Genomic DNA, 26,694 nt, shown 5'->3' with positions numbered 1-26,694 from the left:
ATCTCTTTCTTGAGTGGTAACAGTTAATTTAGACCCCATCATTGTATATGTATAGTTAGGATTATGTTTTCCAATGTGCATTACTTTGCATTTATCAACATTAAATTTCATCTGCTATTTTGTTGCCCAGTCTCCCAGTTTTGTGAGATCCTTTTGTAGCTCTTTGCAGTCTCCCTGGGACTTAACTATCTTGAGTAGTTTTGTATCATCTGCAAATTTTGCCACCTCACTGTTTACCCCTTTTTCCAGATCATTTATGAATATGTTAAATAAGACTGGGCCCAGTACAGATCTCTGGGGGACACCACTATTTACCTCTCTCCATTCTGAAAACTGACCATTTATTCCTACCCTTTCTTTCCTATCTTTTAACCAGTTACCGATCCATGAGAGAACCTTCCCTCTTATCCCATGACTGCTTATTTTGCTTAAGAGCTTTTGGTGAGGGACCTTGTCAAAGGCTTTCTGAAAACCTAAATACACTATATCCATTGGATCTCCTTTGTCCGCATGCTTGTTGACCCCCTCAAAGAATTTCACTAGATTGCTGAGGCATGATTTCCCTTTACAAAAACAATGTTGACTATTTCCCAACAAATTATGTTCACCTATGTGTCTGACAATTTTGTTCTTTACGATAGTTTCAACCAATTTGCCCAGTACTGAAGTGAGGCTTACTGGCCTATAGTTTCCAGGGTCACCTCTGGAGCCCTTTTTAAAAATTGGTGTCACATTAGCTGTCCTCCAGTCATTTGGTACAGAAGCTGATTTAAATGATAGGTTACAGATGACATTTAGTAGTCCTGCAAGTTCACATTTGAGTTCCTTCAGAACTCTTGGTGAATACCATCGGGTCCTGGAGGCTTTTATTACTGTTTAGTTTATCAATTTGCTCCCAAACCTCCTCCAATGACACCTCAATTTGGGACAGTTCCTCAGATCTGTCACCCAGAAAGAATGGCTAAGGTTTGGAAATCTCCCTCACATCCTCAACAGTGAAGACAGTTGCAAAGAATTCATTTAGTTCCTCCGCAATGGCCTTATCATCTTTGAGTGCTCCTTTATCATCTCGACCGTCCAGTGGCCCCACTGGTTGGTTAGCAGGCTTTCTGCTTCTGATGTATTTAAAAAAAAATTGCTATTTCCTTCGGAGTCTTTGGCTAGCTGTTCTTCAAATTCTTTTTTTTGTCTTTCTAATTATATTTTTACACTTCATTTGCCAGAATTTATGCTTTTTTTCTATTTTCCTCATTAGGATTTATCTTCCACTTTTTAAAGGATGCCTTTTTGCCTCTCACTGCTTCTTTTACTTTGTTGTTTAACCGCAGTGGCTCTTTTTTGGTTCTCTTACTATGTTTTTTTAAATTGGGGTATACATTTAAGTTGAGCCTCTATTGTGGTGTCTTTAAAAAGTTTCCATGCAGCTTGCAGGGATTTTACTGTGCTACTGTACCTTTTAATTTCTGTTTCACTGACCTCCTCATTTTTGTGTATTCCCCTTTCTGAAACTAAATGCTACAGTGTTGGGCCGCTGTGGAGTTTTCCCCGCCACAGGGATGTTAAATTTTATGTGATAGGAGACTGTGTGATAGGAGAGCTCTGCCTGTGATCCTTCATATAAAGATAAATGGCACAGTAATGCATCATTTCCTCCTCCGATGATTCTCCATTTGGGATACTGTTATAAGCAAGAGCTTCTTTCGCAAAGACATTCTGTGCAAGTGAGTCTGATAACGCCCATTTATAAAAAATACTTAAACTCTCAGTAAATATTCTGTGATAAAGTGATTTAGAACAGTGGTTCACAACCTTTCCAGACTACTGTACCCCTTTCAGGAGACTGATTTGTCTTGTGTACCCCCATATTTCACCTCACTTGAAAACTGCTTGCTTACAAATTCAGAAATAAAAATACAGAAGTGTCACAGCACATTATTACTGAAAAATTGCTTACTTTCTCATCTTTACCATATAATTATAAAATAAATTGGATTGGACTATAAATATTGTACTTACATTTCAGTGTATAGGATATAGAGCAGCATAAACAAGTCATTGTCTGTATGAAATTTTAGTTTGTACTGGTTTCACTAGTCCTTTTTATGTAGCCTGTTGTAAAACTAGGCAAATATCTAGATGAGTTGACAATACCCCCTGGAAGACCCTCAGGGATACTCATATGCCTGGTTGAGAACCACTGATTTAGAAAAACATGGCAGGAAGTCGTGTCTGTTTTTTTTATCCTACTTTTTATTTTTTTCATAAAAGTGCATTTAGGGGTTTTTATTTTTAAAATTTTATTTATGTATTTATTTATTTATGCTAATGAAAGGTTGCAGAAATCTTCATTCACTATGGATGAAATTCTGGGCTGTGAATGCTCTGTGGGGAGGGCTGCCTAATTGACAGCACAGACAAGCCAGAAGACTGAAAACGCTAGGGGACCTCCCAGCACTGCACACACCTTGCCACCATATGGGGCTTGGCATCCAGCGCCTAGCGGGGGAGGGGACTGAAACCAAGACCGAGTGCCTAGGTCTGGGTCCTGCTGCCCTCACAGGGCAGGGAACCAACTCTGATTGACCCCCAGAGCAGTAGCCAGATGCTTGTGCTATGTGTGTGAGGAGAGCCTCCAGCAGTTTTGAACTGACACCAGAGAGGCTGGGTAGAGAGAACGGGAAAGCTAGCCCAAGAGACACCTCCAGCCACACACCAATGCCACGCCAGGATCTGAGTTGAATTATCTATAGTTTAGGTTGTTCCTTCTCCAGATCAGACTTGGATGGCGGATGCATCTAGCTTGCCAGTTAGACCAATCCCCCCATAATCCACCCAAAAAAAAAATTAAATTCAAAGGGAGAGTTCTTACTACTCGCTAGCTCTTCCATAAGAGATTTCAACAAAGATAAAACCAATGGGAATTGAGAATCATTAAAAGGAGGGTCATGATCCACCAAGTCTGATGATATAGATTTGTAGTTATTGCTCCTGCTGTTCATAAGTCTGTAAGATCCTTATCCATAAAGTGCTTAGTCAGTAAAGATATTTCCTGGATATCCTCCCCCCAGACTTCAAAAGTGTCAGGAGAATCAGAACTGGTGTGTTCCAAATCCTGGTGGTGAGTAGGGGAGTTTGCTTCTTGGAGAAGAAATCAGTTAATTTAGACTGCAGTGGAGGAGGATACATCTGGAGAGCTACGGGGTGCACATAATCTTCAAGGCAAAGACTGTCCAATTTCTTTCCTTCCCAATTTCTACTAGGGAGAGCCTTTACCACAATAATTCACATAGTTTTGTCCTGGAATATGTCCAGGTATAAAAATAAGATTAATTTATATGGAGATTTTTAAGTTTTTGAAAACTTTTGATTTGATTTTTTTCTTTTCACATGAAACATGGTTAGCTAAGTCTGGCATCAGTCTTTCCTGGTTTTGAACCCTATTTCCATGGATGAGGTCAATTGTCAAAAAGGGGTTATGTATTAGGAGGACTTGCCATCGTGGTTTCCTTACACCTGAAAGCCCAGATTTTACCTTTAGAATCAAAGGTTATGTCTACACTGCTATTAAAAACCCTCTGCTGGCCTGTGCCAACTGACTTGGGTTCATGGGGCTCGGGCTGCCGGGTTGTTTAATTGCCGTGTAGACATTTGGGCTCAGGTTGCAGCTGAGACATTTGCAAACCTAAATGTTAATTAAACAGCTCTTTAGCCCAAGCCCCTTGAGCTTGAGTCATCTGACATGGGCCAGTTGAGGGGTTTTAATTGCAGTGTAGACATACCCAAAGTGTCAGGGCATTCATTCAGGCTATATTTTTAATAATTTCTCCTGATCTCCAAATTTTAATAGTCAATGTTTTTCTTGCCCAATATCTCCCCCATTTTATTCTGAGTCATTGTGGGAATGCCTGGATGCACAAATTGATATGGTAGGTCTTCCATTAAAAATGGCTCATATAATAATTTTAGGAGATTTTAATGCTCAAATAGGTCCTCCAACAAACTCAGTATCAGGGGAAGAAAACATTGAGGATATTTTTGAACCCCTCAAAACTCTAGAGATCAGGTGGTTAGGTCTGGACAAAATTAAAGGTTTTATTAGATAAATCAAATCCAATACCTGTACAAGGACAAAGTATAGGGGATAGAGAAGAACATTTTACCTATATTTCATCTTCTGGTGGTTGTTTCATCTCCTGGTGGCATATATTATCCCTATAATTAATTGGTCCTTCCACTGGGATTTCTTTATATTTTCTTGCCCAGACAGCAACCACCAACCTCTTTGTCTATAATTATGAATGATGTGCCCTTTTCGAGAGAGTTATAATTCTGATGGTCAGAATACCTTAACCCCTTCGGAATAACATGGTTGTAAAAGACTAAAAAGGACCCCAGCCATTTGTAATAAATTATCAAGAAGATGGAGGTCTCTGATGTTAGAGACAAAATTATTAAGAAACATGATTCATCTCAAATGTGTGAATCATACGAGTTGCTGGTAAAGTCCTTGCAACCACTTTCTCTAAATAAATTGGTTTTAATTATCCCAAAAATGCTTTAAAAGATAAGCTCACTTGGTTTTATGCGGTCTGTGTGAAGCGCTTTAGCACATATAGCTAATAGGATAAGATGCAATCCCTCTCCCAACTTACTTCAAAATCTAGGAGCTGCCAGAAGGGGACATAAACTTTACTATATCATAAAAACAATAATATGTAAGATCCTTGTGGAAAGTAGCAGCTAAAGCTAAAAATTCTTCCATTTTTTGAAGAAGTCTTGGGCTTTGGTAGATATACTCCAGTTGAGGAACCAACTGGTGAAGATTAGAGAGCACATTTTGGCCCATTTAATGATTCCCCCCAACCAGTTTTTTTTAAATCTAATTCTACCATAGTTGATGCAATAAGGAATAATCTCTTTGATATACCACTCTGGCCTTCAGTAACAGACAGTGAAGTCCAGTCATTTGTTTTAGCCCAATCTCAGAAAAAAGCTCCAGGGGAAGATTTTCTTCCTGCTTAAATTTTGTAGGAAAATGGTGATTGCTGATCCCCAGTCTTGGCTAAATTATTTCCTGTCATTAATTATATTGAATGGGTTCCCTCCAGCTGGAAGTCCAGTATCATAGTTCCTATTTTTAAAAAAGGGGATGGAAAGAATCCTGCTTCATATAGACCTATTAGTCCGGTAGATGTGGCAGGGAAAATTTATTCCAGATTTTTACTAGCTGAACTTGAAATATGAGTTTTAAAGGCTACTTTATAACACAAAGAGCAGTCCAGCTTTAGGGCAGGTAGAGCCACAACTAATAATTGCTTTATTTTATATAATTTATAAATATATTGTGGTTAAGGGTACTAGATTAAATGCAGCCTTCATAGATCTAAAGATGGCATTTGATTCTATTAACCAAGACAAACTTTGGGCAAAATTTAGAAGGATGGGTATTGATCTACGACTTTTGTATATTTTGGAGGCTCTACACCAGGGCAATATGGCTAGGGTAAGAACTAAAGGCAATGGAAAATGTACTAAAATTTTCCTTGTTTCTAGGGGAGTACACCAAGGATATCTTCTAGCATCTCTTCTTTTTAATTTGTATGTAAATTGTATAAAGTAACAAGTTAGAAATAGTGAAACAAAAGTGACATATATTTTTCTTCTCATACATTAGTTCTTTGAATTTTCAGTAAAAGTAAGTAAATACATAAACTTACGTGCTGGTTTTGTGCTCAATTCTGCAGTTACAGCGTCACCATAAAATCTGTTTGATGAATATTTGCTTACTGTGTATGCCTCTATTGACACATTATATAGTTTGTAAGGCTTTAACTTAGAGCAGGAAAAAATGGTCCCATTGACAGACGCGTTGACTGTAAAATAAATAAATAAATCGAAAGCTTAAGTTAAGACTTCATAATAGTAATATAGGAATTGCTATACTGGATCAGGCCACAGATCCTTCTTCATTCATTTTCCTATTGTCTAGCAAAGGTCAATACTAGATTAGTTGTCATCCTTTGCTCTGAAACATTGGTCTACATGCCTTATATATGTTTTTATTCTATGTAATATAACTATGAATGTTATTCAAAGTTTGCACCCAAATTTGGCCAAGTCATAAACTTCTGAAAATCTCAGTTTGCACATGCTCGGGACAGCTTTGTTGGAATCTGGCAGCTAAATTTGCTTAAGATTTCATTTGCACTGAGCACGATACAGCCTCTCACAGCTCCTACATGTAGACCATACTCTGCATGTGCCATCCCCAGAGAGTGATTGACCATGCTCCAGCCCAGGGCTTCAATGGTTAAAAAACTGCGGCTCCTGGCTGCTGAGCACAGTAACTGAGGGCAGGGAGGCTGTCTGTCCTGTTGTCCTAATGCTCCCCCTGCGGGGTCCAGGCACAGTGGAGGAAATGAGGAAGCTACCTGACTCCAGTACAGAAAGATGAGGAGAAGGGAGAGAGGGGCAATATATGCATGGTACCAGAGACAGAGGCAGGAGCTCCAGAGAGAGATGGGATAGGAGACTGGGGGATGAGTTAAGGAGCAGGAGCCAGAAAGGGGTAGGGTGACCGGATGTCCCGATTTTATAGGGACAGTCCCAATATTCAGGGCTTTGTCTTATATAGGTGCCAATTATGCCCCACTCCACACACACACTTCTGTCATGATTTTTCACACTTGCTAGTTGGTCACCCTAGAAAGGGGAAAGAGGAGGACAAAAGTGAGGGGGGAGGAATAAAAGGTGGGAGGGGGCAGGAGCTGTGGAGTAGGGAAGAGGAGCAGGGAAGGTGGGAGAACATGGACAGGAGCAGAAAGGGAGGGGAGCAAGAGCTGGGCAGGGCAGTGGCAAGGGGTCAGTACTGGTGGGGAGAATGGGGAAAGAGTTGGTCAGGGACAGACAAGCAGAAGCCAAGGGGGTATCAGTAAGGAGGACTCATGGGCAGGAGCTGGGGTGGAGCGATAAGAGCAGAAGGGGACAGGGGCAGAAGATTCTGTAACCACTTGTGCACTCTCCCCTCCAGAACCTGGAATTGAACCCATTATTACAAAGTCTTAACATTTCTCTTCTGTCTAGCAAATAGCTGTAAAACCCACTGGACAAATAGCTGTAAAACACACTGTCTCCATCTCTCTCTAGGTGTTGGTCCATTTTAAGATAGCAGCCTTCTAGTGCTACTAGTTACTCAGTCAGCTCAAGTGGTAGACAACTGTACCATAGATCTAAATAACCCAAACCTATTTATGACTAGGGCTGTTTGAAAATTTTCCTTCAATATTGTTTTTTGAAGAATAATTGGGTTTTTGACTAAACATTTTTTGCAAAAAGTGTCTGGTTTTCCATGGAAAATTTCAATATTTTATCAAAATGTCAAAAATTGAAATATTTCAGACAAAAAAAAAGTTGTGATTAAAAATGGCACCACAATGTTTTATGGGGTCTGTAGTTCAGGTTCCTTATGCTCTCAATCTGCTCTATAGGCTGGGCTCCCTCTTTGGACTACATCTTCCATGATACACCACTTTCTCCCTTCTTAGTGAGGGAAGCAGGTGCATCATAGGAGTATAAGACTCCCAAACTACATCTCGTGTGAAGCAAGCAGCACATTTTCAATAGAAATTAAAGTTTTTGGCCAAAACGTTTGTGATTTCAGCCAAAATATTTTTCCAAAAATTCAGAGACTTCAGAAAAAAAATTCCAGACTGCTCTGCTTATGACCAATTTGGTGACTCATTGTGGTTCCACATGATGAAATTTTTATTGTTTTAATTTTTAAGTTTTCAGTGATGGCACCACAGAAAAGCCGATGAGGAAACAAATAATTCTTCATTCAGTGCAAGGTGTGAACGATGTGTAGAAAATATGGCAGGGTGCCACACACTGAATGATGAGGATAAAAAGAAACATTGAGCACTATTCGCTGAATACCATCCACCCTGCACACTGAATGAAGAAGGGGTCTTGTAGGAAAATAGCACGTGATTATGTAACTAAAGACTAACATAATGCATACACACTGGGCCTGAATTAAAGTTGAACAGGCAGCCATACTTTTGGCATTTCCTAACTTTTGAATGCTTGAGTTTGCCACCTTAACATTTTTTTATTGTAGCTTTTTTGGATGTAATCTATGAAACATTTAATCCTTTTTTGAATCCTGCTTAGCCTATGGACTCAGTATTTTATGACAACAAACTCCATATCTTAATACTTAATTTATTTGAATTTATAAGTAAATTATCAATGTGCATTGTGCAAAAAATATAAAACCAAAAACTGGAAAAACCCCTCTCTTTGTAGTGGTTTTAAATTACTTACCTTTCAACTTTGCTTTGTATTTTGAGAGGGTGAACAAGAGTGCCTGATTTATCTTCTTTTTCCTATCCATTTTTATATACCTCTATTATATCCTTTCTTATTGTCTCCTCTTTTTGTTCTAACACTTTCATTCTTTCTTCATGGTGAAATCTTTCCATGCTTCTGTTTTCATTACTCATCTAGGAAGTCCTTCTATTTCTTATTTGAGACAGGGTGATCAGAACTGAACAATATTCCAGGTGAGCATGCACTATTGGTTTGTATAATGGCATTATGGCAGCTGGGACCCTGGAAGACCTAGGAGCAGCTCTGACTCTGAGGTAGCCCACCTGGAGCTACAGACCCTGGAAGCCTAGGCTGTGAAGGAGCCACGAGCCTGGTAGCTTGGGAGCCAGAATTCATGACCTGGAAAATGGTAAGATTCCAAATTCAGCTTTTCAAGAACTGAGAGCAGAAGTGGGCTGGGGAGAGAAGAAGTGGGCGAGGGAGGCAAGCTGGGCCAGATAGACTGTGTGCAGCCCTCAGAAATCTGCCCCAATGACACAGATTTGAAAGGGGTGTGTGTGTGTTTATATGCATGCATATCCAAAATAATCCATCCTATCCTTTTGCCCTTTCCCCCCAAATTCAACAATCCTCCCTTCCCCCATCATATGGTCTACATACCCCATGTTGGCTCAGCAACTACAGGGTTAACAAATCAACTGCCTGCTTGCTCAGCCAGAGATCACTGGCAGCCCCACAGCAGCTGTGGGGATAAAAGGGCTGCAAGGCAAGAGAGAGTGGGGACTGCAGAGAGAAGATCCCTCAAGCATACCAGTGAGAAGCTGCCTGACAAACCAACCAACCAACCAAGGAGGAAGAAGCAAGAAGCAAGAGAAGAAGCTGGAGAAGACCACCGAGGTAGGAAGTAACTCAGGGAACAGCATGGGACTGAAGAGGACTGTTTCTGGCTGTTCAAAAAAGAGCCCTGAGTTGGAACTCAATGGTATAGGCAGAGCTGTGTTCTTCTACGTACACCAGCCAGGAACTGTTAGAGAAAAGGTCCTAAACTGAGGAGAACTAGGGCTGTTTAGCACCTCGTGGAGCCACAGAAATTCTGCTTCCCCATTATCCTAAATGAGATAGAGTCTACTGAGGACCCAACCAGGAGGGGTTGGTCCTTGACAAGGGCTTGACAAATACAGTGGGGTGTGACAGCATAGGAGAGGATGGAGCCAGGTTGGCCTGGCTCACCATTCTGCTGCTAACAGATAAAGACCCCCATATTACACTCACCTCTTATCCCAAAATCAACAATCCATTCCTTATTGTCCTTTCTTGCCACTGCCAACATTCTTGCTCTCTCAGAACTGGGAGTTGGACCAGGCTTCCTAGCTTCCCAATCAATGTGGGCTGCTGCCACTTTCTATTATATTCACTTTGGAAAGAGCTTGGTGGTGCAGAAAGTCCCAAGAATCTGTCAGATTGTTGGGGGCAGGGGGAGTCAGCCTAGTCAGATGCCCAGAAGCAGATATTCCATGAGAAAGGAGGCCCCATGTGCTTGCGGTAGCAGAGTAATGGAGTACTAAACTGTATTATACTTTCAGCCACAAGATGGCACTGCATGCAATGAACCTCAGCCATACCTGCAGAGGTGATGTTGGCGGGGAAATGCGGGGTTGCGTGTCCCCCCAGATTTCTGTAAACACAGAACTGCCCTTGCAGAAATTGCTCTGCTAAGCTTGCCAGGGGGAGGGCTCTGTCCTTCTCACACTGCACCTCCCCTACAGCACTTTTCCCCTCGCTCAGCCCCTCTCCCTGGCAGCTGGGCCCAGGCGGGGACTGGAGGGGGCAAGCTGCTGCCACCTCCCCAGCCGGGCTCTTGCAGGCAGCTGCCCTGCTGTACAGAGGCAGCGCCCCGGAGCAGCCACCCTCACCCGGGAGGAGAAGCAGCTCTGTCCTGCCTCCTCCACTCCCCATCTGGGTCTGACTTGTGGATAGAGGAGCCGAGTAAGCCAGAAACATGCTGAGGCACAGAGTGAGAAGGACAGAGCCTCCCTCTTCTCCAGCAGGTAACTCTGGTGGGGTGGGGAGAGAGCAGTGGTCCCGGGCTGGGAGCAGAGTTGCTAGGAAGGCACTGGGAACAAGTTCCCTCTGCTCAACCCGAATTAGGGGCATTGCCTGTGCCCCTCCCACCCCACTCCCCACCCCCAGCTGGGCCCAGGCCATCCCAGAAGTATATGCTCCCAGTTCCTGTGGCCCCAGCCTCCCAGGAGCCAGAGGGATTGGCTACCCTGGCCCAGGGAGGTGGGGTGGAAGGTTCCTCCCAGAGGTAGTGCATGAGTTGGTCACATGCCCCTCCCCATCCTCCATTATCATCAGGTACAGGTCATCTCTGCTGGCAGAGCATTGAAGGATCTTATGCTGAACACATCTGATGTGTATAAGCAAACTCTGTAGCCATTCCATATCTGGTGCAGAACAACATGATGTGGTGCCAGGAATAAATTTAGAACTGGAACAAAGCAACAAAGGTTACAGACAGAAGGAACAGCAACAAAGGTTGCAAGATTTATCAACATTCCATTCTTTAATGTCCCAGAGAACTTCAACTCTGAAAAGCCTCCACAATGGACAGTGCAATAGAAACAATATTTTGCAAGATTTTGCATTGTTACCAGGCTTCACAAAGAAACTGGACATATACAGATATCACCTTTAATTAATGCTATAGGGAAGCAAACAGAGCATATCTTTAAATCTTTTGGCTTTACTGATGACTGTCACAAAGATGACTATGAAAGGGTTCTGGCTGTACTAGATGCACACATTATACCTCAGAGAAATATGGTTTATGAAAGTCTACGTTTTCATCAGAGAATTAAAAAAACATAAGAATGGCCATACTAGGTCAGACCAAAAATCCATCTAGCCTAATATCCTGTCTTCTGACAGTGGCCAATGCCAAGTGCCCCAGAGGGAATGAACAGAACAGGTAACCATGAAGTATCCATCCCCTGACGCCCATTCCCAACTTCTGGCAAACAGAGGCTAGAGACACCAACCCTGCCCATCCTGGCTAATAGCCATTGATGGACCTATCTTCCATGAATGTATCTAGTTCTTGTTTGAACCCTGTGTAGTCTTGGCCTTCACAACATCCTCTGGCAAGTAGTTCCACAGGTTGACTGTATTGTGTGAAAAAATACTCCCTTTTTTATTTTAAACCTGCTGCCTATTAATTTCATTTGGTAACTCTTAGTTCTTGTGTTATGAGAAGGAGTAAATAACACTTTCTTATCTACTTTCTCCCCACCAGTCATGATTTTATAGACCTCTATCATATCCCCCCTTAGTCGTCTCTTTTCCAAGATGAAAAGTCCCAGTATTATTAATCCCTCCTCATATGGAAGCTGTTTCATACTCCTAATAATTTTTGTTGGCCTTTTCTGAAACTTTTCTAATTCCAATATATCTTTCCTGAGATGGGGCGATCACATCTGCACGTAGCATACTCCCAACTATAAATATAAAATAATGGGGTCTAAATTAGCTGTTACCGCTCAAGAAAGATCTTAGGGACATTGTGGATAATTCTCTGAAAACATCCCTTCAATGTGCAGTGGCAGTCAAAAAAGCTAACAGAATGTTGGGAATCATTAAGAAAGGGGTAGTGTGGCAGAGCACTGGCTTTGCCTCGGGGGCGTCCTGTGCTTCTAGGCAGTTAGGGTTTGCCTCAGAGGTTTGCTGTGACCCTCAATGTAGCCTCTCTCCCCTCCTAGAGGCAAGGATTACAGTTTACTGAGCCACTTTCATCATTGGCCAGTCAATGGGTTTGGTGTGAGAACCCTCTTTAGTCCCTGTCTTCCTTCTCAGGGAGAGTTTGTGTAGAGGTGGGGGCTCACCCTCTTCTCCAGGTTCCAGCCCAGGGACCTTAATTGGCAGCGGCACAGGCAGTTTCCTATAATACCAGAGCTATAGCCCTTCCCTGGGCTACTTCCCCAAACGGCTCCTCTTAGCACCCTCCTTGGTACCTGACCATGCTTGTTCTTCCAGCTCTTTTAGTGAGCACCTTCTTTTTCCCAGTCTTCCCACAACTGGTCCCGGCTGGTTCTAAATGGGCTTCAGGTGATCTGATTAGCCTGTTTCCCTTGATTGCTTCTAATCAGTTCTTAATTAGTTCCAGGTATCTTCTGGAGTCTGCCTGACTTAATTGCTTCTAGCACCTTCCTGACTGCTCTGACCCCTGCCCTGGTCACTCAGGAAACAGAAAACTATTCATCCAGTGTCCAGTGTGTTTTCCTTCTTTCAGACTCCTGAACCTAACCAGTCTGTGTGTGTCACAGTAGATAATCAGATAGAAAATATCATATTGCCTTTATATAAATCCATGGTATGCCCATATCTTGACTCTGCGTGCAGATGTGGTTGCCCCACATCTTATTATCTATCCCCATCATTTTATATGTATAGTTGGGATTATGTTTTCCAATGTGCATTACTTTGCATTTATCAACATTGAATGTCATCTGCCATTTTGTTGCCCAGTCACCCAATCTTGTGAGATCCCTCTGTAGCGCTTCACAGTCTCCTTTGGACTTAACTATCTTGAGTAGTTTTGTATCGTCTGCAAATTTTGCCACCTCACTGCTTACCCCTTTTTCCAGATCATTTATGAATACGTTGAATAGTATTGGTCCCAGTACAGACACCTGAGGTACACCACTATTTACCTCTCTCCATTCTGACCATTTATTCCTACCCTTTCTTTCCTAACTTTCAACCAGTTACTGATTCATGAGAGGGCCTTCCCTGTTATCCCATGACAGCCTACTTTGCTTAAGAGCCTTTGGTGAGGGACCTTGTCAAAGGCTTTCTGAGAAATCTAAGTCCGCTATATCCACTGGATCCCCTTTGTCCTCATGCTTGTTGACCCACCTCAAAGAATTCTAGAGATTGCTGAGGCATGATTTCCCTTTACAAAAACCACGTTGACTCTTCCCCAACAAATTATGTTCATCTATGTGTCTGACAATTCTATTCTTTACTATATTTTCAACCAGTTTGCCCAGTACTGAAGTCAGGCTTACTGACCTATAATTGCCAGGATCACCTAGAACCAGGTGAAAATGTTGAATGTTTTATAAGAGCTCTGCATTTATTGGCTGAAAACTGTGATTTTGGGAATGCAAAACATGAAAATACCAGAGACAGGCTGGTTACTGGGTTATCAACTAAAAGCCTTTCACAATAGCTACAATAGAAGAGTGATTTAACCCAGCCACAGCTATACAGATAGCAAAGCACAAAAAGCAGGAGCAACCTGAAAAACCTGAAACTAGCTTAGAAGCTATAAACAGACACATGAGTGTTAAAAGTCATTAGCCTTAAACCCCTGAGGCAAGGAGAGAGAACTCCCAGGCTAAGAGCTCGTCTACACTACCACTTACTTTGTTATAACCTACATCGCTCAGGGGTGTGGATTATTCATACCTCTGAGCAATGTAAATTATACCAACCTAAGCGCCGCTGTGGATAGTGTTATGTCGGTGGGAGGTGGGGTAATTAAGTTGACAGGAGAGCTCTCTCCTGTTGGCTTAGAGCACCTTCACCAGAAGCACTATAGTGGTCTAGCTGCATTGATGCAGCTGTGCCACAGCAGCGCTTCTAGTGTAGACGTAGCCTAGGAGGGACAAATTCCAGCCTACGTGCACAAGGTATGGAAAAAAGTCATATCCCAAGAGATTATGCATGTCCAGCGAGAGGTGCATGGTGTAATACATGCATGAAATACGGACATTTTTCAGCTGTTTGTGGCACCATAACAGTCAGGGAGTTGACTCATATTACAGACAACCAAGAGCCATTGTTTCTGGGATATATTACTCGTGATGACATAGAGCTGGTCTGGAGAATGAAATTGAATATTCCTCCCAAGACTATTGATTTTAAAATTGATTTAAAAGGAGCTGGTGTCACAGTCATCTCAGAAGGGACTTACAATCACCTCCAGCCCCTCCCAGAGCTGAAATCACCTAACACAATTCTGAGTAGCCCTGGAGGTATTATTTTGAACTGCTTGGACCAGTTCACAACAGAAACAATTTACAGAGACAAAAGCTATGTATTCAGCGTGCATGTGATCAAAGACCAACCTTCTCAGCTGCAGCATGGCAGCCAGGCCTAGTGAGTAATGTGGAAGAACTTGATGGAGGATTTGATAGATATTGGACTTTTGAAAGGCGATTCAGTACAAATAAATTTAAGAGACAATGCTGAACCATACAGCGTATTAACATCTCTACCAGAAACACCTTGGAAAAGACTAACTGTGGAATTATGCAAATTCGGAGGACATCATTACCTGGTTATCACAGGCTATTTTTATAAGTATATAGAAATAATGTACCTGAAAGACATAACATGTCACAGTGTTACTGAGAAACTGAAGTGTGCTGTTGCTCACTTTGGTATTCCAGAACAACTAGTGACAGATAACAGACTCAGTGCTCAAATAAATTTGTTAGTCTCTAAGGTGCCACAAGTACTCCTTTTCTTTTTGTGAATACAAACTAACACAGCTGCTACTCTGAAAGATAACAGACTACAATTCACTGCAGCAGAATTTAAGTCATTCCAAATGAAATATGATTTTGATCGTATTACTAGGAGCCAACATTACCTACAAGTGAATGGAGAGGCTAAGAGAGCTACACAAACAGCCAAGAGAATCCTACAGCTCTTCCTTGCTCTTCTGAGTTACAGATCAACACCAATAGTTACAATCCAGAACAACTCATGATGGGAAGACAACTCATAACCAACTTTGGAAAAGTATCTACCTCCAAAATGGGCAGACATGAAAGAGCAGTCAAATCAGATAAACACACTAAAAAAGCTTATGAACACTTTTACAACAGATATCAGTCAGTTAGAGAACTGCCAGGTCTAGAACCAGGTGTCTGTTCATGTCAAATTGGATGGAGAAAAGGGATGGACAATCCAGCTATCATAAAGAAAAATAATTCAGCACCCAGATCATATGTGATTGAGACTGGCAGTGGAGAGTTCAACAGAAACTGTCAACATCTACAGTCTGTTCCTCGGAAAGAACAATCAACACAGCAAGCTCTACAGATGTCAGATGCAACCCTCCATAAACCTGTTATATTATGGGTGTAGAATTAAAAGAATAACAAAGAAGAGTTGCTAACAGTTTCCTTACTATTCTCTCTTAGCCTTCTACCAAAATCTATTTTTTCATACGGGAAGGATTCCTCTTCCACAATTACATTTAAAATTCTGACAAACACCAATAGGAACAAGTCACTCAAGAGACTGCATTAGTTGGCTATTTAATGCATTTTCTGATGATGGAAGACACTCTGCTCACAACTGACCACCCAGGATGTGCACCTATTAATGGATGTCTTGTGACTTACTGCTAAATTACTTGTCTAAAATATGAGATGACTGATAATCTAACCTAGGGAGTTAAAATATGAAAAGTCCTGTAATATTAAACCAAATAAACGACATGACTAAACTGAAATAAGTTTTGAGGAAAAAAATCTTAATAGGGAAATGACTGTGGCGGTAAACTATTATGTTACTAGGTGAAAGTCTATGAACTGCACCCATACAACAGCATGAAGTGTAAAGCAAAAAATGGCTGAGAACTTGAAAACTGGACAGTAACAGACTGTGAATCCCAGTGATGACTGAACGTGATGATATGATAAACAAAAAAGAGTGTTCAACCATACTTGTAGATGTTTCCATCTCGTCACATTATTTCAATAGACATGTAGGCTTCAGAGTGACACACAGACAGAGAGACAATCTTGGAATTTTATAGATTATTTGTATTATAGTAACACCAGTGGCCCAATGGGATAAAGGCTCCATTGTGCTAATGAGGCTACATAATTATGTACCAATCCACCTCAGTGATTAATATTAAAGAAAAATAGACTTACCATCAAATGGACCATCAAGTGGACACTTAACGTGATAGCCATGGATAGGACCTTTTGATGTGTTTTGGGGTGCTTTCCAGCTAAAAGATATACTCATGTAGGTACTGTTTTCCTTTTCAGGTTTCTCAAGTTTCTCTGGTTCTGTTTAGAAAATTGGGAAAGAGAGAGAGAGAATAACAACACTATTTTAATGAAGAAAACATTATTTTTCAAATGATAACTAGCTCATTAATTAAGGAGAACATTTGCAATAAAAAGCCTAGTATACTCTTGGTTTTCCAAAAGTATCTGATGGAATTAAGATTTCATTGGACAATAACATAAGAGTCTGTCAGGAGCAACTTGAGAATACTACTACATACTGTCAATTAAACTCTAACTCACTTTACACAAACACTAATATAGTGCAACCAAAAAGTGTAGAAATTGAATAGTTTAACACACAACCATTGAGGGATAATCATGGTGGGGGACTGGTAGCACTGTCTATTCTGAGGGTGCCTGACACTTCTCATTATAAGACCCATTATACAACTTTGTCAAACTTTGACCCTTTGGGGTGAAATTTTCTATGATGGGTTTCTGCCTCGTGCTGTTTTTTTTTTAATTTTGGTCAAAACAGTTCAGCTATTTCTAAGAATGAGGCTATAGAAAAACATGTTACTTTGTCCATGTTAAAAAATTCTGGTGACCTTTTCTTTGACCAGCTTTACTGCCCCTTGCTTTGGAGAAAAGACTTGCTGGATAATCCTGCAATACGTACCCCAGAGGAAATCAGTGGTGGCACAGCACCATATCGTACCAGCAAGAAACAAGGAGTGGGATTGCTGCCACCAAGCAACCTGCCTGGATGAGGCAACTTGTCTTGCAAGCAGAGTTGGACTGTGAGGTTGCTGCTAGACTTCTGAGGGACAGAAGAGGATCCCAGGGACACTAACGAGAAAGGAACCCTCTAGGCCGCAGGGTTCAGTTGCGGTGCCCAAGAAAGCTGGAGGTAGAAGAACTGAATCCAGGGGTAGGTCCTCATGTTGGGTCTGGTGCTAAAGAGGAGAGGCCTGGAGCAAAGGGTTTCCTAACTATAGGGAAGGAGGGCCCGGCTATGAGAGCTGTTGATCCTTTAGTATTTTTCTCCTGTAGACAGGAAGCCCATGTGTACCATTTTTGCCTCACCATGGTACAGTAAAGACTGTGTTATCCAGCACTTTATCAACCGGAAAGCTCTGTTAACTGGCATTTCTGATATCTTCCAATACAAATCTTCAGTCTAGTCACCGGGACTAGTATTCTGCCCAGGAGGTTATGCAATTGCACATTCTGCACTCTACTTTTATGCAAAAGAGGCAGAAGACAAGTAAGCAAGCTGATAGCGGGGATTTATTCAAAAAAGCAGCTTCCAGCGTGTGTCATAGAGTCATTACAGATTCAGTCCAATCTCCTACACCTTCTACATCTACAATGATAATTGATGTTGATAATGATGACCCTGAGGCACTGCAAGATACTTAAATGCCTTCTGAATCATCAAAGAAAGATTAAATTATGTTTAGTATAGTTTTAGTGTTGTGTATTTTTAGTGATCTGGGTGTACACCATGCGCTGTCCATAGTGATATACAGTGTCATAAGATAACCTACTGTATAGAAAACTTTATCTGTATACACCTAAATGCTTCAAGAAACCAACCACTCTGTGGTGCAGTACTACTACTGGATTGGTAATTTCCTGTATACTATTTTATACTTGATTCATTTTATTGTATTCTAATTCTTTGAAAATTGGTATTCCATTGGTAAGTATAGCTCTTAGTTAACCAGAATTTTTGATTAACCAGCACCCCCATTCCCCCAACATGCTGGATAACACAGCGTTTACTGTATATGATTATGCCTGAACCTGTACCTCAGAGGCCAAGAACTGTCCCATAAGTCCAGAAGGTTATATGACGACACAGTGAATGGAGCAGAGTTCCTAGGTCTGATGCTCTTGGCTCTAGCCAGATGTTTGTGCAGAAACAGCGGATGCATCCTGAGACTTGGCGGGTGGGGAAGTGTCTGCACATAGGCTGTATCCATGGGGACCTCCAGCCCTATCCCACAATCCGAATTAGGTTATCTATAGGAGACCAGGACACAGCTATTACTAGACATTTATTCTGGCGGTGCTGGGCTAGGACTGGGGTCCCATAGCCACTCTTTGGTGGAGGCAGTTTGGATAGGCTCAGAGCCAACTGCCAATATCTGTGCTAATATTCTGGGGTGTAATAACAGGAGTATATCATGTAAGACGCAGGAGGTAATTGTCCCGCTTTTCTTGGCACTGGTGAGGCCTCAGCTGGAATACCATGTCCAGCTTTGGATGCCACACTTTAATAAAAGGAGTACTTGTGGCACCTTAGAGACTAACAAATTTATTAGAGCATAAGCTTTCATGGGCTACAGCCCACTTCATTGGATGCATAGAATGGAACATATAGTAAGATAGATATAGATATATATACATACAAATAAGCTGGAAGTTACCATACAAACTGTGAGAGGCTAATTAGTTAAGATGGGCTATTATCAGCAGGAGAAAAAATCTTTTGTAGTGATAATCAAGATGGCCCATTTAGACAGTTGACAAGAAGGTGTGAGGATACTTAACTGAAGGAAATAGATTCAATATGTGTAATGACCCAGCCACTTCCAGTCTCTATTCAAACCCAAGTTAATGGTATCTAGTTTGCATATTAATTCAAGCTCAGCAGTTTCTTGTTGGAGTCTGTTTTTGAAGCTTTTCTGTTGCAAAATTGCCACCCTTAAACCTTTTACTGAGTGGTCAGAGAGGTTGAAGTGTTCTCCTACCGGTTTTTGAATGTTATGATTCCTGATGTCAGATTTGTGTCCATTTATTCTTTTGTGTAGAGACTGTCTGGTTTGGCCAATGTACATGGCAGAGGGGCATTGCTGGCACATGATGGCATATATCATATAGGTAGATGTGCAGGTGAACAAGCCCCGATGGCGTGGCTAATGTGATTAGGTCCTATGATGGTGTCACTTGAATAAATATGTGGACAGAGTTGGCATCGGGCTTTGTTGCAAGGATAGTTCCTGGGTTAGTGTTTTTGTTGTGTGGTGTGTGGTTGCTGGTGAGTATTTGCTTCAGGTTGGGGGGCTGTCTGTAAGCGAGGACTGGCCTGTCTCCCAAGATATGTGAGAGTGATGGGTCATCCTTCAGGATAGGTTGTAGATCATTGATGATGCGCTGGAGAGGTTTTAGTTGGGGGCTGAAGGTGACAGCTAGTGGCATTCTGTTATTTTCTTTGTTGGGCCTGTCCTGTAGTAGGCGACTTCTGGGTACTCTTCTGGCTCTGACAATCTGTTTTTTCACTTCAGCAGGTGGGTATTGTAGTTTTAAGAATGCTTGATAGAGATCTTTTAGGTGTTTGTCTCTGTCTGAGGGATTGGAGTAAATGCGGTTGTATCTTAGAGCTTGTCTGTAGACAATTAATCAACTGCTGAGCTTGAATTAATATGCAAACTAGACACCATTAACTTGGGTTTGAATAGAGACTGGGAGTGGCTGGGTCATTACACATATTGAATCTATTTCCTTCAGTTAAGTATCCTCACATCTTCTTGTCAACTGTCTAAATGGGCCATCTTGATTATCACAACAAAAGTTTTTTTTTTCTCCTGCTGATAATAGCTCATCTTAACTAATTAGCCTCTCTCAGTTTGTATGGTAACTTCCAACTTATCTGTATGTATATATATCTATCTTACTATATGTTCCATTCTATGCATCCGATGAAGTGGGCTGTCGCCCACGAAAGCTTATGCTCTAATAAATTTGTTAGTCTCTAAAGTGCCACAAGTACTCCTGTTCTTTTTGCAGATACAGACTAACACGGCTGCTACTCTGAAACACTTTAATAAAAATGTGGACAAACTGGGGAGAGTCCAGAGGAAAGCTACAAAAATGATAAAAGGTTTAGAAAACATGATTTATGAGGAAATGTTAAAAAAAACTTAGTGTGTTTAGTGATTAGAAAAGAAAACTGAGAGGGAACCTGATAAGTCTTCAAATATATTAGGGCTGTTACAAGATGATGGTGATCAATTGTATTTCATGCCTGTCAATAGTAGGGCAACAAGTAACTGGCTTATCTGTAGCAAGGGAAATTTAGGTTAGATATTCGGAAAAGCTTTCCAGCTGTAAGGATAGATAAGTATTGGAATAGGTTATTAAGGGAGGTTATGGTGTCCTCAGCATGAAAGATTTTTAAGAACAGGTTGGACAAACACCTGTCAGCTCCTTGTCCCTGCCTCAGTGCAGAGTGATGGACTGAATGACCTCTCACGGACTCTTTCAGCCCTATATTTCTATGATTCTAGAAATTAAAGACTCATAGACTTTAAGGTCAGAAGGGACCATTGTGATCATCTAGTCTGACCTCCTGCACATTGCAGGCCACAGAACCTCAACCACTCCTGAAACAGATCCCTAACCTCCGGCGGAGTTACTGAAGTCTTCAAATCATGGTTTAAAGACTTCAAGTTACAGTGAATCAATCATTTACATTAGTTTAAACCTGCAAATGGCCCGTGCTTCATGCTACAGAGGAAGGCAACCTTCCCCACCCCAGGGTCTCTGCCAGTCTGACCTGGGGGGGAAATTCCTTCCTGACCCTAAATATGGCAGACAGTAAGACCCTGAGAATGTGGGCAAGACCCACTAGGCAGATACCTGGGAAATAATTATCTGTAGTAACTCAGAGCCCTTCCCATCTAGTGTCCCATCTCCAGCATGTGGGGGGTTTTGTTACTGGCAGTCACCGATGGCCACATGCCATCAAACCATCCCCTTCATAAACTTATCAAGCTCAATCTTGAAGCCAGTTAGTTTTTTTGCCCCCACTGTACCCCCTGGAAGGCAGTTCCGTAACTTAATTCCTTTGATGTTTAGAAACCTTCGCCTCATTTTGAACCTCAACTTGTTGATGGCCGGTTTATATCCATTTGTTCTTGTGTCCACATTGGTGTTTAACTTAAATAACTCTTCCCCCTCTGTGGTATGTATCCCTCTGATGTATTTATAGAGAGCAGTCACATCTCCCCTCAGCCTTCTTTTGGCTCGGCTAAACAAGCCAAGCTCTTTGTGTCTCCTCTTATAAGTTAGGTTTTCCATTCCTCAGATCATCCTTGTAGCCCTTTTCTGCACCTGTTCCAGTTTGAATTAATCTATCTTAAATGTTGGAGACCAAAATTGCACACACTTCCAGATGAGGTCTCACCAGTGCCTTGTATAACGGTACTAACACTTCCTTGTCTCTACTGGGAATATCTGTCCTGATGCATCCTAGGACTACATTAGCCTTTTTCATGGCCACGTCACATTGACATTTCATAGTCATCCTTTGAGCAACCAATATCCCCAGGTCTTTCTCCTTCTCTGTCTTTCCCTTCCAACTGATAAATCTCCAGCTTATATCAAAAATTCTTGTCGTTTGTCCCAAACTGCATGACCGTGCACTTTGCACTATTAAATTTCATCCCATTTCTATTACTCCAGTTTACAAGGTCATTCAGATCTTATTGTATGATATCCCAGTACTCCTTTGTATTGGCAATACCTCCCAACTTTGTGTCATCTGCACATTTTATTAGCGCACACTCACTTTTTGTTCCAAGGTCAGTAATAAAAATGTTAAATAAGATTGGTCCCAAGACTGTTTCCTGATAAACTCCACTAACAACCTCCCTCCATCCTGACAGTTCACCTTTCAGTCTGACCTGTTGTAGTCTCCCCTTTAACCAGTTCCTTATCTACCTTTCAAATCTCATATTAATCTCCATCTTCTCCAGTTTAATAATTTCCCATGTGGAATTGTATCAAATACTTTACTGAAATCCAGGTAGATTAGATCTACTGCATGTCCTTTGTTTAAAAAATCAGTTGTCTTCTCAAAGAAGGAGATCAGGTTGGTCTGGCACAATCTACCTTTTGTAAAATAATGTTGTATTTATCCCAATTACCATTCACCTATATGTCCTTAACTACTCCCTCTTTCAAAATTTGTTCCAAGACCTTGCATACTATAGAGGTCCTGTAGTTTCCTGGATCACGTTTTTCACCTTTCTTAAAAATAGGCCTAGCACATAGGCCTAATCACAAAGTCCCTTGGTTCCTCTCCTACTCTTTAATACCAGTTTTGATCATATTGAGGTGGACCTGGTAGGACACCTACAGCCCTATGCTAGCAGCTGCCACTTTATCTTAGTAATCATTGATTATGCCACTCAGTACCCTGAAGCTGTGGGCTTATGGTCTGTGTTGGCACATGCAATAGCCAACAAATTGCTCCTCTAAGTTTGATGCCTATTTCAGGCCCAAGGTGGTTGAAATGTTGGACAAACTAGAGAAGGGCAAATTTATAACTACCCTCAACCTCAGCAAGGGATGTTGGCAAATACCATAGGCCCAGAGACTGAGGAGACAGTATGTGTCACGCCTTTCAGACTGTACCAAATGCAGGCCCTTCCATTTGGGCTCCAGCTACATTTCAGCATTTAACAGAGAAGATGCTCCATGTTCATCAGCCTTAAACTGCAGCCTATTTGGACAATGTGCTCCCCTTGGTCAGAACATCACAAGAGAGGTGCTGCAATCTCTTGGGATCAAGGGAAGGACTAACAGCTAACTCAGCTGTTATTAGCTGCATGGAGACTAAATATGAGGATTACACCAGAAGAATTGGACAAGTCAAAAGCAGTAGGTAGTAAAGTGAAGGCCCTACTAGACTCTCCATTTCCTTCCACAAAATGGCAGATAATGGAGTTGGCGGGATACTAACATCACTCTGTGCCCCAGTTTTCCACAACAATAGCTCCCCAAGCCAATGTTTTGCTTGGCCCCAGAAAGTCCACTGGTTTCCCAGCTTGTGAGGATGCTTTTGTGGAAATCACATGTATCTGCTGCAGTGAACCTGTGCTATATGGTCAGGATTTCACAAAAAGAGTTAATCCTGCCAAAAGAAAAGGAGTACTTGTGGCACCTTAGAGACTAACCAATTTATTTGAGCATGAGCATGCATCTGATGAAGTGAGCTGTAGCTCACGAAAGCTCATGCTCAAATAAATTGGTTAGTCTCTAAGGTGCCACAAGTACTCCTTTTCTTTTTGCGAATACAGACTAACACGGCTGTTACTCTGAATCCTGCCAAAGGATACCTCTGAACTGGGGCTTGAGACTGTTCTCTCCCAGGAGCTGGAAGAGGGAGGGCATTTATGTTATGCCATCTGCAGGAAACTGTTACCCAGAGAGACAAACTATTTGGTGATTAAGAAGGAGTCTGAGCTATAAAGTGGGTGGTAAAGTGCTTTTTACTTTGGTCATCCACCATACTTCGTTGAAATGGCCGCAGACAATGAAGAAGACCAGACCTTGGCTGACATGATAGTCATCTGACTGTACAACCCCATGCCTTCACAATGCTCCATAAGACCAGACGCAACCCTTGAAAACATGGCATTCTTTTTTCTGGGAGTTAGGGGGAAACTTACTGATCAAAGAGTGTTCTCTGGGCCACTTTCTCAAAGGTAAAGGTGCTGCAGCCAGTAAAGGATTAACAGTTCCTGGCTGGTCACATGGTTACTCAGGGCAGAGTATAAAAAGAACAGAGGCCGCTCTGCCACCCTAGGCAAAAGTTCAGTGTGCCCTCCCCCCGCCCTTTGCATTTTCAATATTCTCACCAGAACAATGCTTTCTGTTATCAGAGATTCCCAACTGTGGGGAGGGCAGGAAGGAGGAGATGGGCATATGGAAAACACTTTGGACTTTCGAGGGAGGTATGGCAAGCCTTCTGGTGGTTTGGTGGTTGTGGTAGAAGTCGGGGGGATAAGCATCAGGTCGCAGCGCCACTCACTCAGATTTGGTCCAACCGCCCCTCCATCATGAAAGGAGGACTGCAAGGCCAAATCTGAGTGAGTGGTGCTGCAACCCCATGCATTATCAGACAGACATTCTCCCAGATATCTCCTGTCCTAGGCAGCTGCCTTGTTTGCCTCTAGTTAGAGTGACCCCTGTAAAGGAAAGGGAAGTGGGGTCAAAGGGCAAGGGTATACTCTCCCTCCTCCTAGCTGGTTGAAATAGGGAAAGGCTCTGGGGATTCCTGCCCACTGTTTTCTATTTGTTTGTTTTGTGAGCATTTTGTGGATAATAGACAAGCCCTGAAGAAAGGATATAAAAATGCCCAGAGATCTATTTCCCTTATCTAGCACATCTTTAACATTAATTAAATATAAATAGAGCATTTTCCTACCCAGTTATCAATTACTTCTAAATATATAATTTTATGTTCAAATCTGTCCTCTTCAAGATCAATATCTCTGTGTTCTCCAACCGCTGCCTGTAAACATGCTATCCTCTTCCACTACCATTTGCTCCTTCTTCCAACCTCTTTGAACACCATGCTCTATGCTCCCTCCTCGAATCTATGGGATTTATACTATGCCAATATAACAGAATCTGGGTACCAGACTTGTAATATCCTTTATCCCTTCTCCTCACATCCTTTTCCTGTAGCTGCTGTGAATAAAAAATGGATCTGTATCAGAAACATTAAAAAACAAACAAAAAATTATACTCACTTCCATAATCCGTTGCTATATTAACGGTTTGCCGCGCAACTGTGTTCTCAAAATAGTATATAGTCCCAGTGCATGTGTAATTCTTGTTGGCTGATAAATTTTTCAGTGTTTCCTGATGTTCTGTAATGTTTTGGTTATCTTTCCCTAAGTTAAAATGCAAAGTTTCATTAACACTTTTTCATAAACCCAAAAATTCTAGTTATCATTTTAGGTGGGATTTTCAAAAGAGCTCAACATTGGCCTAATTTGATATTGAAGATTGACTTCAGCAGGGGCAATGCTACATTAATACTATGTGCTTTTGAAAAATCCCACCTTTAAATATTTTAATGTTTTACATTCATAATCTATTCCTTTTACCTTGATAGATATTGGATCAAAAACCTGTGATCGGTTTTCAAAAAGGGAGCTAAATACATTACTTGCATCACCTATTGTAGTGTACCTCCTTCATTTAAGATTAAAGGCTCTGTTTTGGCTGTGGTGAGTTACGCACTTACCATTTCCCCCCCTACACATCTCCCCTGAGGTTAGAGGGGCATGTTGTATTCAATGTATCCTGCTCAAAGATGATCACGATACACAACCATTTGTACACATCTTCCTTGGTGAAGACAGTCTAGACATTATGAATGTGAATCTGGATTTCAAGTACAACCAATTATTTTCAAATATGACTTCCAAGGTGGTTTCTTGTTTCTTTGATTCACTCAACACTATGAATTAATTGACTAAAGTGATAAAAATGTAATATAAATTGTATATATAGGAAAATTTATGTTTTTGTCAAAGTTGTCCAAAAAATGTGGCTCAAGCCAAAACAACAAATATAATTAAAGAGTTAAATTCTGGCATTATTGAAGACAATGGTCGTTTTGCCATTGAATTCAAATGGGACTAGGATTATATCCATAGTGTTCCATTAAAATAAAAAAAAACAATACAACAAAGATTTCCTTTAAAAATTGTTTAATATCAACTGGCCCTGCCTGGTTTCCTGTCAGCCTGACTGTCTGGTGGGCTGCTGGGAAGCCCGAGTTTCTAAAGTCTTGGCTCTGGGGAAGCCCTTCTTTGTGGAGGTTCCCAGAGCTGGGGACTCCAGGGCTGCCCATCACTGAATAGCAGTTGTGAAACTCTTGTTAACTTGACAAGAGTCTGGTCAGTTTCATGGCTTTCATTCAGTGGTGTGCAGCCACAAAACTGACAAGAATTATGTCAATTTAAAGCACCAGATACCAAGGTTGTCAGGACCTCTCCACTGCTGCAGCCCACCTGGCAGGTAGCTAGGAATCCTGGGGAGCATATTTCATTTCAGAATTGTCAACATTTTCATTGTTTCCAAAGTGAAAAATTGTGGGATTTCAGTTCTACCAAAATTTTCAAGGTTCTGGTTTTTGTCCCAGCTGAGGGTGAATTTTTTTTCTGAAATTTAACTGAAATTTCGTTTCCCACTAGCTCTAGAAATTAATTATATCTGATGGGATAATTTAGAAGACAGGTTTTCTATGTGGCATTTTCTTTAAGTTCAAAGTGCATAACAACCATCTGGTCATTAGTTAACATTCTCAGGTAAGGTCCAATAGTATATAGAATAGTATATATATTTTTAGTTCCCATACAGTATCTACTGTCCATCATTTGTCCCTCTTCTCATACTCTGTTTAGAAGGGAATGTTTTCACACTTCCATATTTTTATAAATATGCAGTCTAGTCTAGTATCTCAGTTTATGCTGACACTTAGGATAAAAATGATATTTCTTGCTTTAAATTTATC

General features: G+C 41.4%; 1 protein-coding gene across 2 annotated transcripts in view; it reads right to left on the bottom strand.

Annotated features, from left to right (window-relative positions):
* The window catches only part of PTPRC (protein tyrosine phosphatase receptor type C), a 165,182-nt gene that overhangs the window by 51,287 nt on the left and 87,201 nt on the right, over positions 1-26,694 (bottom strand). For both annotated transcript variants that reach the window (XM_077824697.1, XM_077824698.1), the window contains 3 exons: positions 24,920-25,063; positions 16,287-16,427; positions 5,718-5,873 (listed from right to left, as the gene is read on the bottom strand). In XM_077824697.1, the coding sequence (XP_077680823.1) occupies positions 5,718-5,873; positions 16,287-16,427; positions 24,920-25,063 (441 nt within the window). The remainder of the gene's footprint in view (positions 1-5,717; positions 5,874-16,286; positions 16,428-24,919; positions 25,064-26,694) is intronic.

Source organism: Eretmochelys imbricata, chromosome 8, assembly GCF_965152235.1.
Source record: "Eretmochelys imbricata isolate rEreImb1 chromosome 8, rEreImb1.hap1, whole genome shotgun sequence".
Taxonomy (NCBI): Eukaryota; Metazoa; Chordata; order Testudines; family Cheloniidae; genus Eretmochelys; species Eretmochelys imbricata.
The sequence above is the reverse complement of the archived record's forward strand: the minus strand, read 5'-3'. Positions and strand labels throughout refer to the sequence as shown.